Source organism: Myotis nattereri, assembly GCF_964212035.1.
Source record: "Myotis nattereri genome assembly, chromosome: 2".
Taxonomy (NCBI): Eukaryota; Metazoa; Chordata; class Mammalia; order Chiroptera; family Vespertilionidae; genus Myotis; species Myotis nattereri.
In genome coordinates this window covers 173,672,865-173,686,387 of record NC_138076.1, presented here as the reverse complement: position 1 = coordinate 173,686,387, position 13,523 = coordinate 173,672,865, and the positions used below count along the sequence as shown (strand labels likewise).

Below are 13,523 nucleotides of genomic sequence, written 5' to 3'. Positions count from 1 at the left end.
TTGAGAAAATATGGTTAGATTTTCTACAAATTACTCCTGAAGTAGAATGGTACTGAGGAGTGATGTGTAATCAGTCATTTTATTAACAATTTAACATCTACAACATGCTGTGAACTGTAATTAAACACAAGAAAGGGATAAAGACATAATAAATAGTAACCTCACTAGGAGCACCAATCTGCGAGAATAATCATCTAATTTAGAAAGGAGATGGATTAAGAGTCATCTGTTACAGGTTTCAACCTTTGAATACATGTTTTCAGTAACTTGATATGGCTGTAATAAAAGATGCCAAAGTTAAATATTTCACATATTTTCTTTTTTGTTGTTATTGTCAATCCTCATCCGAGGATATGTTTCCATTGATTTTTTTAGAGAAAATGAAAGGGTGAGGAAGAGACAGACAGAGAGAGAGAGAAACATTGATATGAGAGAGACACATCAATTGGTTGCCTCTCTCACACACCCCAATGAGGGATGGGGATCGAGCTTGCAATCAAAGAATCGAACCTGGAACCTTTCAGTCCACAGGCCGATGCTCTATCCACTGAGCCAAACTGGCTAGGGCTTCATATATTTTCAATAATTTTCACTTGTTTTATTTATTATATCTGCCTTGAAATAATATATAAATACCGCTTTTTTTCACACTGGAAAACTGCTTTGTATGTTTTGTATTCTTATAGTTCTAATATTATGCCATAAGTTTGACTGGGATCAAACCTGCAACCTTGGCATATGGGGACAAAGCTAACCAACTGAGCTAACTGAGCTAACTGGCTAGGGCTGGTCCTCAGTATGTATTAAATAAGTAAAGTGGAGAATTCTCTTTGGGCATTAAATCAGCCAGAGCATTGGTCTATAGTCCAATACTTATGTTCATACAAATATCATCATGATAATTTCACTGACCTAGTTTTTGTCCCTTAAAAGTTCAAATATTAAAAATTATTCCATTCTTCTTCACCCATTTCTTATCAGGGGAACAAAAAACACAATCTTAAATTTCAGAGAAACTGAATAATGGCATGGTTAAATAGGCTGACCAAAGTTAGTTAGTCTAGAATTAAAATGCAAGCCTCCATAGTCACATAACTATGGAGTACCCAGACTACTCTGAATGCATTTTTTGTGTGCTGTCTTGAAAGCAGTGTAAGTTTTTTTAAAAAAAATTTGTAAGGAAATCTATATTTTTCCTTACTTTTTAGTTTTTTTGGAATTTAATTGTAACCAGAAATCTTGGCAAAATACTGAGTTATGTTTTTAAGTGAGAATAGGAAAGAAGTATTTCACAAATCATACATATTTATCATATGTTTTACAGTTTACTCCAATATCCTTTTGGAACAAAGATTACATGGCATTATTTTTGCCCAATTTCAAGAACCCAATTGTAGCCATTTAAATTGTCCCCTAAGTTTCTTCCTGTCTTGATACTTCTGTGGTTTCTACCTGACCCTAAATCAGCATAAGGATAACTATTAAAATGATAGAATTACTCACAGATATAAATGTCCAAAAAGATATATTCTAACAATAACTCTACATTGGAGAATTATGGTGGTTTAATATTTTTTTTCTCTTTGAACTCTATCTATACTTTCTATTTATTTTGATAATACAACTGTACCGCTTCTGTCATTTAAAATTTAAGATTAAGAAGAAGCATAATGTAATCATCTTCATTTACCTCCCTGATAGTATAAGTTGCTGAAGAAAATTACATAGCTAATCTAAATGGAGTACCCGGATTATTATTCCCAAGAAATTCTTGTAGTTTTTCATAGTCAGCTCTCTTCCACACTCCCTTTGACAGCTGCTCCAGTCACTGTGAGCTCCCTAACGCAACAGGGTAGTGTGCCATCTCACATCTAACATCCGATCTAATTTGGCACAAGAGATCCCCTCTTATAATCTTCCTAGTAGCAATTATCTTCATATGGTCATGATGTTTACAAGGAAATCAGCATTTTGTGACTGAGGAGTATGAAATGCCCATAGTTCCCTCTTGTTCATTACTGCTGTGCATGACACCTGGGGAGTCATCCCTCAGAGCAGGAGGGGAAGATAGGGAGAGAAAACTGCATGAAAAGCAGCAAATTCATGAGAAAATTCAACTTTTGGTCACACCAGTCAGTAGGTTTAGCCAAAGGAATTTCCTGTGGTTAAGAGTTACCATGTGATATGCTTCCTAATATTTAACAAAACCAGTAGCATGCATTTCTCTGTTTCTGTGGTTTTTACTTTTTAGTGTGACCAGCACAGGTTATATAAACTCCTTTCTAAATCTATAATTTACAATAGGAACACAAAAACAAAAAAGACTTAAAGCCACAGCATGGTTAGTAATATTGATTTTATTTTTTAAATGCAGCAGAGAAGTGGGTCATGAAATTTGAATGATCAGACTTTGATTCAAAAATTCCAGTTCTACTTAATAGCCATGAAATTATAAGCATGACATTTAATCTCTCTGAGTTTCATTTAGTCCATCAACGCATTAGAAGAATATTAGTAGTCCATAAAATAATTGAGAGAAAGAGATATAATTGCTTAGCAACATGCTTATATTCACTCAAACTATAGTAGCTTGAGAAACTTTGCACTGTCTTGGCCTACTTCCAACATCTGCTCTACAATAGCCTAGATTAGATTATGTGCTAGGTTATTACTAGATAACAAGTCTTTGCCTTTGGAGAAGAGTTTAATATTTATTAGACAATATATTTTTTTTCTAGATGATCTTAGCTATCGCTGGCTTCTAAATGAATTTCCTGTGTTTATCACAATGGATAAACGAAGATTTGTATCTCAGACAAATGGCAATCTCTACATTGCAAATGTTGAGGCATCAGACAAAGGCAATTATTCCTGCTTTGTATCCAGTCCTTCTATTACAAAGAGTGTATTCAGCAAATTCATCCCACTCATTCCAATACCTGAACGTAAGTATTTTATTTGTTATACTAGAGTCCTGGTGCATGGATTTGTGCACATTGAAAGGAAATTAATTAGAAGGTGGCTGGTGGGGTGGGACTGGGCAAGACGGGCCGGACACATCCTGGAGCCAACCTCCCACAGTCCCTCCCCGGCCAGCCACACCTGGGGCTCGAAGGTCACTTGTGGAGTGAATGGGGTCCCTCCCAGGTGGGTCTCTTGGCCTGGCCTGCAGGGATCAGGCTGAAACCGACAGTCCAACATCCCCCACAGCGTCCCAGAGTGCGAGAGGGCACTCTGCAAAGTTGCTGTTGCTCAGCAGCTCCTGCATTGAGTGTCTGCCCCCTGGTGGTCATTGTGTGTCATATCTACAGGCCAGTCACAAGTCAGCCAGTCGCTTAGCCTTTTATATATATAGATTCTGTTTTTGCAAGGTTGTCTGCTTCTGGAATATCTACAGTAATGAAAAGAAATATCCAGTCAGGAGATGCACTGGCTGCTCAGTCAGGGCAAGCAAAGGATGCACACTCTAATAGTATTGATCCTTCCTTAGCTTTTTCAGTAGAGGTGATTAGCATTATGAAAGTAACCTAAGATGGCAGAGTTCGGACTGATTGCATCTAGTTCAGGAAGGCAAAGTACTAATTTATTAGCCAAATATCAGTATATTAATTACAAGGGATTCTCTGACATCTACTTATTTTCAGTGTCATTCACACTTATTAGTAAGTTCATGAAGGAGAACAAATAATTAGATTATAAACTGTATTATTACAGAATGAGGGGGGGAGGCAGTTGGATTAATTTGATATTTTCAAGGAACTATTTACATGAAGCATATCGGTATATTAATTGACTTTCTGATGTAAGGAGTTAGCATATGTAGTACTACTGTGGCACCATATGCTATAAACACTGATGTAATTGACTGTCCTTTTCCCTGGCTCCTATTAAACTACCTTCATTTTTTAATGTATCATCTCTTCTGAAAATCAGATCACAATTTATTTGCTTACATCATGTTGTTTTTATCTCAAGCATGCTGCTACATATCACTGAGTTCAAGGTCTTGAGGATATACTGGTTTCATTGTTGACAGCTTTAGGTTTGTTTCCTGCCTCTACCCTTAAATAGGGTATGATGATGAGGAAAATGTCATCATATCACTGTGATTCCATTTTTGTTACTCTTCTCAAGATAGAGGCCATGTGGTTGGTATTCAGTAAATATCTTTTGACTTTCTGGCTCTTTTTCTCTCCCTAATCTCAGTAGTGTTGACATAAGAAATGTCCAAACCTGAAGATAATTTTTATATGAGTTTATTTGAGCCAAACTGATGATATATGCTGGGAAACAAGATCTCAAATATTCCAGAAAATAACAGTTTTGAAGTTTCATTTATGCATGAAAGATTAAGGAGGGGACATAAAGAAGATTACATGAAAGTGGGAGGAAGCAAGCAAGAGATTGGATTACAGAATAAAGAGATTATGTGCTTTCTTGAGGATGGTTAAGTCTCCCAGGGGTATAACTTCTGACATCTCAAAGGTGTGTTAGCCTAGATGCACAAGAAGAATGGACAAGGTTTGCTTAAAAACCACTCACTAAAGAAGTGATAGGCCTAAGGCATGACTACCCACCATGACCTGGCCATTTAGGAATTTATGGTCAGATCACCCTATGAGGTTACTTTCCATAGAACCCCCTTTTCCCTTCTACAGTAGACACACTCACTACCTCACAGAGTTAAAAAGAGCCATGAAATAAAAACTTTTTTACTGTTTTTCCTTATTCTTCCCCAGAAATTCAGTGCTTCTGTTGATTTCTTACTTTCTAACTTATAGAAGTGTTTCTCCTCCTGTTTAACCTAATTCCTCCAATTGTCTTGATTCACCTCACATTTGACTTATTAGGGAATTCATTACATCACTCACCCCCTTTCTTTTCTAAATCTTCAAACTCTCCTCCATTCCTTTCTCTCTGTGTATTCTTTTGTATTCAGTGCCAACAATCTTGAGTAATCAAAATAACTTCCTATTTGCTAATCCAAAGGAAGTGTTCAGCCTAATTCTGTATGAACTATGACACTGTCGGTCTCCTCAGCCTCTCTTGAACTATCCCTTCTTTGCCCAATTTCCCTTCCTCCTTCCACTCTTCATCTCCCACTTGCCGCCCAGACAAATTCTATGCAGTATCCTTCACCAGATCTTCCTCTTTCTTATATTTCTCGCTAATCTTTTTCTAGATATCCTCACCCATTTACACCTTTCAACAGTTGCCCTGGGCAGGTGCTCCCAATTCACATTTCCAAAACTTTTCCCTGTGTTTAGAGTCTTTAATTCTACCTACCGCCTGGACTTTTCACACAGAAGGTTCTCAAGGATATTCAGCTCACAATGTTTCAAACACACCTATTATCTTACCTCTAAACCTCTCCTGGTGTTCTTATTTCTAAATTTAGCAATCTCATTATATTTCTACTACCTCAGGGTAGCATTTTATTTTATTTTATTTTTTTTTATTGCTTAAAGTATTACAAAGGGTATTACATATGTGTCCATTTTATCCCCCCGCCCTAGACAGTCCCCTAGCCTCCCCTATCCCCCAGTGTCTTATGTCCATTGGTTATGCTTATATGCATGCATACAAGTCCTTTAGTTGATCTCTTACCCCCTACCTCCTGCCCCCCAACCCTCCCCGGCCTTCCCGCTGCAGTTTGACAATCTGTTTGAGGCAGCTCTGCCTCTGTATCTATTATTGTTCAAAAGTTTATAATGGTCTCTATTATCCATGAATGAGTGAGATCATGTGGTATTTTTCCTTCATTGACTGGCTTATTTCACTTAGCATAATGCTCTCCAGTTCCATCCATGACGTTGCAAATGGTAAGAGTTCCTTCCTTTTTAGAGCAGCATAGTATTCCATCGTGTAGATGTACCACAGTTTTCTAATCCATTCATCTACTGATGGACACTTAGGCTGTTTCCAGATCTTAGCTATGGTGAATTGTGCTGCTATGAACATAGGGGTGCATATATCTTTTCTGATTGGTGTTTCTGGTTTCTTGGGATATATTCCTAGAAGTGGGATCACAGGGTCAAATGGGAGTTCCATTTTCAGTTTTTTAAGGAAACTCCATACTGTCTTCCATAGTGGCTGCACCAGTCTGCATTCCCACCAGCAGTGCACAAGTGTTCCTTTTTCTCCACATCCTCTCCAGCACTTGTCGTTTGTTGATTTGTTGATGATAGCCAGTCAGACAGGTGTGAGATGGTACCTCATTGTTGTTTTGATTTGCATCTCTCGGATGATTAGTGACTTTGAGCATGTTTTCATATGTCTCTTGGCTTTCTGAATGTCCTCTTTTGAAAGGTGTCTATTTAGGTCCTTTGCCCATTTTTTGATTGGATTGTTTATCTTCCTTTTGTTAAGTTGTATGAGTTCCCTATAGATTTTGGAGATTAGGCCCTTATCAGATATGACATTGGCAAATATGTTTTCCCACACAGTGGGTTTTCTTGTTGTTTTGTTGATGGTTTCTTTTGCTGTGCAGAAGCTTTTTATTTTGATGTAGTCCCATTTGTTCATTTTCTCTTTAGTTTGAAGTGCCCTAGGAGCTGTATCAGTAAAGAAATTGCTTCGGCATATGTCTGAGATTTTGTTGCCTTTGGATTCTTCTAGAATTTTTATGGTTTCCTGTCGTACATTTAAGTCCTTTATCCATTTTGAGTTTATTTTTGTGTATGGTGTAAGTTGGTGGTCTAGTTTCATTTTCTTGCATATATCTGTCCAATTTTCCCAACACCATTTATTGAAGAGACTATCTTGGCTCCATTGTATGTTCAGGGTAGCATTTTAAAGCAACTCCTTTCCTCCCCTCATCGTTAGGACAGTGAGTTCAGTGGCTTTCAGTTAGTAAGCACTTGGGAAGTTTGAGGAAAATGTGGAACCCCGAGATGCTGATTCAGCAGGCCTGGGAAGCGACCCAGGAATCTGCAGGTTTAACGAGCATCCCAGGTGATTCTGATGAGGTGGATTTTTAATCTACACCTTGAGAAAACATTGATCCAGGCGAACCCCTTTTGATTTTCCCTCTAACACGTAACTCGGATCTATTCTTCCCTTTCTGTTCCCACTGTGACTATCCTAGGTCAGATCCTCGTCTTTTTTCTTTTTAATATATTTTATTGATTTTTTACAGAGAGGAAGGGAGAGGGATAGAGAGTTAGAAACATCAATGAGAGAGAAACATCAATCAGCTGCCTCCTGCACACCCCCTACTGGGGATGTGCCCGCAACCCAGGTACATGCCCTTGACTGGAATCGAACCTGGGACCCTTGAGTCTGCAGGCCGACGCCCTATCCACCGAGCCAAACCAGTCAGGGCTTCTTTTTAAATTTATGAAACAATCTTCCTTAGATCTCTGACTCTATTCTGTATTTCTCCTCTCTATCCTTAAAAACTACCAACAAGGTCTCCTACCTAAACCAGTGGTCGGCAAACTGCGGCTCTCAAGCCACATGAGGCTCTTTGGTGTGGGGAGCTGATATAGGGTTAAGCCTTGGACTGACCTGTGAGCAGTCACAAACAATTCCCAGCTTAGAGGGCACAGTCCTCTTAGCATAATTAGGCTTGACCTTATGAGGCTCTCTAGATCTTATCTGGGAAGCTAATGGGCTGAGGGAAGTGCAGGAAGTGGCCAAAACAAGTGAAACTCACAAGAACTGTGTAACTATGGAAACCACTACCTTCTTTACCTCTCACTATAAAATAAAGGCCAGCTTGCCTTGGGATCTTTCTCTGTGGCCTCAGCCAGGCACAGGAAGATCCACAGAGATTAAAGAGAGCTAGAGAGTTCTGAAGGCTGTCTCCGTGTAAAACATTTTTCGCTGACTCCGTCCACACCTTTGGGAACCCCTGGGTCCCCGGGGCTGGACCCCGGCACTTTGGCCCCTTGAGTGTGGCTCTTCCTAAGCCTTAGGAGTACCCTAATTAAGTTAATAACAATGTACCTACCTATATAGTTTAAGTTTAAAAAATTTGGCTCTCAAAAGAAATTTCAGTCATTGTACTGTTGATATTTGGCTCTGTTGACTAATGAGTTTGCCGACCACTGACCTAAACCAAAGGTAAGATTTTTATTAATTCTCATACCAAAACCCATCGGTAGTATCAAAAGATTTAATATCACAGTTAAAAGCCTTCTAGGTTGGCATTCAAGATCATCTTTTACTACATATACTTCAACATAATTTGAATTGCTAGACCTTTTCTTTTTTAATGCCCTGCATACATCTGCAACTTTGTCATAATATGCTATTTCCTCAACCTGGACTAGTCCAGTTCAAATGCCTTCCTTACCTGAAATTCCCATACCCACTTCCAATTATCTTTCTTGGCTGCTACATTTTTTAGATCATTTATTTCCATTTTGGCTTATATTTCAGGTGATTGTGTATTTCTTTTTCTCCTTAGCATCATCCTATCTAATAAAGAGGGAATATGCTAATTGGCTGTCATGCCCTCACAAGATGGCAGTGCCCACAGCCACAAGATGGTGGCACTCAGTGCCCTCAGCCCCACCTCATCCAATGGAGTCCCCCAATCCCCTCAGTCCTGCCTCACCAAGTCCCCGCCGCATCCGGCCTCATCCAGCCTCAGTCTCCCAGTCCACTCAGCCCCGCAGGCGAAGGCAGTTGTCTACCAGGCTGGCACAGGAGCAGTTAGGGAGCTATCAGGCTGGCAGGCAGAGTGGTTAGGAGCCAGCAGTCCCGGATTGTGAGAGGGATGTTCAACTGCCGGTTTAGGCCCGATCCCTGTGGGGTCCCAGATTGGAGAGGGTGCAGGCTGGGCTGAGGGTGCAGGCTGGGCTGAGGGACACCCCCCCCCACACACACGAATTTTGTGTACCGGGCCTTTAGTATGGGTCACACATACTGACATGTGATCCTAAACAATGTACTTTGCCTTTCTGAGCCTATTTCTTCCCCAGCAAGGGAATAGTACATCTTTTAGGACTGATACATTACATAAATTAGTTAATGTACCTATATTTATGAGCACAGTGATGTCTGAATAGACACTTTCTTTCCTTTTTTCCCCCTCTTCTCTTCCCTCTTTTCAACTATTTTCCCTTTGCCTTATTCTGCATGGACACTTACTTCTCCCTTTTTCTCTCTTCCCTTTTTTCCTTTCTTCCTTTTCCCTTCTCCCTTATTTTCTTTCTTCTTTCCTTTTCTTCCTAAGCCCCATGTAGCACCTAGCACAATGTTTGACATGTATATTTGATGCAACCTAAAGAATTCTTGAAATTTTTTTAGTGAGTTGTATCAGATTGATTTACTGTCAGATGAGCCAATACGATAGAAAATGCTTGACAAGCTTATTACTATCCTATATAATAAAAGCCTACGTGGTGTCTCGCCCTTGTGCAATGCCCTCGCATGAAGCCCTCATGCGACATCATCACAAGATGGCTGTCACAAGATGGCTGTCAGGGGAGGGCAGTTGGGACGATCGGGCCAGCAGGGGAGCAGTTAGGTGTTAATCAGGCCAGCAGGGGAGCAGTTAGGTGTCAATCAGGCCAGCAGGGGAGCTGTTGGGGGTAATCAGACTGGCAGGCAGAAGTGGTTAGGGGCAATCAGGCAGGCAGGCAGGCAAGCAGTTAGGAGCCAGCTGTCCTGGATTGTGACAGGGATGTCCAATTGGAGAGGATGCAGGCTGGGTTGAGGGACAGCCCTCCCCCACCCCCACCCTGTGTATGAATTTCATGCACTGCGCCTCTAGTATACATAATATGAATAAAAATAAATCTGCACATTGTGACTGATCAGATATTTTTCAAAACCTGTGCAGAGAAAAGCCATTTATATTGAATTAATTCTAATACCATAAAAAAAGAATTATAGTGTTAAAAAAACAGTATTTTGTTTATTAACTCATGGATGTTTTTGTTTTTCTTAATATTAGGGACAACAAAACCATATCCTGCTGATATTGTAGTTCAGTTCAAGGACATATATGCATTGATGGGCCAAAATGTGACTTTGGAGTGTTTTGCCCTTGGCAAGTAAGTATGTACATTTTTCATTAATGTATATATAAATACATTAACTTTGTGCTTTTTAAAAAAAAATAAATGATGTAAATGTTTAGCTATCAACATAAATATAAGTTTGCCTCCTAAGCATCATGGACTTAACTCTTGCATCTCCTACTTAAAGCCCTGTTCCTGACATCCGGTGGCGAAAGGTCCTGGAACCCATGCCCAGCACTGCTGAGATCAGCACCTCTGGGGCCGTCCTGAAGATCTTCAACATCCAGCTCGAAGATGAAGGCACTTATGAATGTGAGGCTGAGAATATTAAAGGGAAGGACAGACACCAGGCAAGAATTTATGTTCAAGGTAGATATATTGTTTTAATTTTTTTATAAATTTACAGTCATTTTCATACTTAAAAAACTAGTAGTACATAGTGATTAATAATTTAATAACAGTGAAGTATACTACATGATGCAAAATCATGAAATATTTGTTATGTCTAATTAGTCGCATTAATTATGTCTAATTAAGTCGCATATACTATATGTGTGATCCATCAGTATCATTCCCCTGTAAACCCTCTCAGCTCACTCATCTCTCTACTTTGTCTATTAGCTTTGCAGAGGCTAACCCTGGAAAAATTGAGCTCTCTGCCTCTCAGTGCCTGGAGCCAGGAACTTGAATTTGCCTTGAGATAAACACTTCATGTTGGTTAATTCGTTGTAAATGATGCATCACTAACTTTAAGTGAATCCTAGTGTTACCCGGCAATTATACTACATTTCCCAGGTCCACTTACTTGCCCACTCTCTTAGATAAACATTTCATGCCTTCATTACTTCCTTCAAACCTGTATCTTGGCTTCCTATCTTATAGAGAAAATGGAAGTAATTTAATTAGAACTTCTACATTCTCCCATCCACATCTACCCAATACCTGCATCTCTACCCATATCTCTTATTATTATAAATTCAGTTGCTATCTGAGGCCAACACCAACACCTCCATTTGTGTACAGATTCTACCCCTCTTACTTATTTAAGGTTATTGTCCCAGACATCCCTCCTCCTTACAGCATAAGAAGTTTTTTTCTCTTTACTAGATTATTCAACTAGTGGCTCTTGTTTCTTCCTTCTTTAAAGTCTTCATTTTACCTCTGGCTACCACCCCATTTTTTTCTTGTTGTCTCCCCTAAAAAAAGTAATAAAAATTGTGACAGAATTGTGGATACTCTTTAAAAATGCTGCCTCCATTTTTTTCTCTCTTAAATACACTCTGATTTGATTTTTATCCCCACCTTTCCACTAAAACCTTTGCTTTTATGATCACCAATGACATCGATTTTTTGCCAAAGCTGATGGTCAGTTCTCAGTTATATCTTTCCTGATTGAACAACAGCAGTTTCCATAGTCGATCCCTCCCTCTTCCATGATTCACTTTCTAGGCTTCTGTTCTGGAACCCCACTTTGTTAATGTCCTCCTATGCCACTCTCCTCCTCCAAACTCGTGCCCTTCTAATATTGGAGCAAGGGGGATTTGATCTTTGAACCTCTTTTATTATTTCAGTCACAAAACTCTGACCCAGACATTTTCTCTGCCCTCCAAACTTGTATATTTAATACCCCAACAAAACTCATTTGATACACATCAAATATACATGGGTGACCTACTGAGGGGAGAAAAATCCTGCTTAGAACTCTTACATATTTGTAAATATAGCTGCCACTCTCTGTCTGGTTTCTAGCGCTTATAGATTGGTCTTAATTCAACATATTAAGAAATCTTGCCGAAACCGGTTTGGCTCAGTGGATGGAGCGTCGGCCTGCGGACTGAAGGGTCCCGGGTTCGATTCCGGTCAGGGGCATGTACCTGGGTTGCGGGCATATCCCCAGTGGGAGATGTGCAGGAGGCAGCTGATCGATGTTTCTCTCTCATCGATGTTTCTAACTCTCTCTCTCTCTCCCTTCCTCTCTGTAAAAAATCAATAAAATATATTTAAAAAAAAAAAAAAAAAAAAAAAGAAATCTACCCTCCAGATTCTCAATGGAGTAGAGTTTTTAACTGTCTAATATGTAAATTCTTAGAATAATCAAGGTGACAGAGCAGATATTTATAGGTGGTAATTTAAGGAAACTGCTATTTCTCTGAACTAATGAGGCATGCAGAGTTTTATCTTTTGATCTTAACAAGCAAGCAGAGGAGTGCATAATAAAATCTTATATAGGATGCAACAAGCTGATTCAATTATTTATTCTTCTCACTTTTTAATATGACATCTCTGTCATGTGAGGCTAAGGCAGGAATGGTGCTGCTATTCCTGTTTTATCTATTACTAATATTATATAGAGAATAAAATCTCTATCAATTAGTATAACATATTATGAATATTTATTTTAAAATAATCTCCATATGTTACAGGTAAAACATAATTATAAGCAAAACACATACTAAATTATATTATACTAAAGGCCCGGTGCACGGAATTCATGCACTCAGGGGGGGGGGGTGGTCCCTCAGCCTGGCCTGCACCCTCTTGCAGTCCGGGAGCCCTTGAGGGATGTCTGACTGATGGCTTAGACCCGCTCCCCACAGGGAGCGGGCCTAAGCTGTCAGTCAGAAATCCTTAGCACCACTGCAGAGGCAGGAGAGGCTCCTGCCACCGCTTCTGTGCTTGCCAGCCATGATCCCAGCTCAGGGCTTCTGGCTAAGCAGTACTCCTGCACTGGCCACCAGGGGGCAGCTCCTGAGTTGAGCATCTTCCCCCTGGTGGTCAGTGTGCATCATAGCGACTGGTCGACCAGTCAACTATCTGACCCCTGGTGGTCAGTGTATGTCATAGCCAGCAGTTGGTGGCCTTAGCCTCTCATTAGCATATTACTCCTTGATTGGTTGAATGGTCAACTGAATGACTGGGCACTTAGCATATTAGGCTGTTATTATATAGGATGTACTATAAAAATACATATGTAGACATATATACACGTAATGTTGATGGAGTTCAGTGAGATCATAAAAATGTCTTATGTCTCATCCTGGCCGGGTGGCTCAGTTGGTTGGAGAATCATCCTGTACACTAAAAGGTTACAGGTTTAATCCCCTGTCCAGGTGCATACAAGAGGCAAGCAATATTGATATTTCTCCCTCTTTCTCTTTCTCTCTCTCTCTCTTTCCTTCTCTTCCTCTCTCTCTAAAAATCAATGGAAACATATCCTTAGGTGAAAAAATTTTTAAAAGTTTTAGGTCCTTTGTTATTTATACACATTAAGTACTTTATAAAAGATATGTTTATTGATTTGGTCATAAAATGAATATAATTAAAGTTATTTTCAAAGAAAATTAAATAAAATACTTTCCTAGGGTTCTCTCCTTCTTTATTTTACATTAATTTATTTACTTACATCTATTTGGACTACTTAAAAAACTTAAATACTAAAAAAGATTATCAGGTTATTTGTTTGCTCTCTATAAATATTATTTTTTTGGGGGGACATTCCTAGCATTTTTAAGCTCTCAATAGATCGGATCAGCTAACAAGGCTAAGATC

At 39.4% G+C, this 13,523-nt stretch overlaps 1 protein-coding gene across 2 annotated transcripts in view; it reads left to right on the top strand.

The window, feature by feature from the left end:
* The window catches only part of CNTN1 (contactin 1), a 275,742-nt gene that overhangs the window by 155,423 nt on the left and 106,796 nt on the right, over positions 1-13,523 (top strand). For both annotated transcript variants that reach the window (XM_081082844.1, XM_081082845.1), the window contains exons 8-10: positions 2,739-2,945; positions 9,908-10,007; positions 10,162-10,343. In XM_081082844.1, coding sequence (XP_080938970.1) covers positions 2,739-2,945; positions 9,908-10,007; positions 10,162-10,343 — 489 coding nt within the window. The remainder of the gene's footprint in view (positions 1-2,738; positions 2,946-9,907; positions 10,008-10,161; positions 10,344-13,523) is intronic.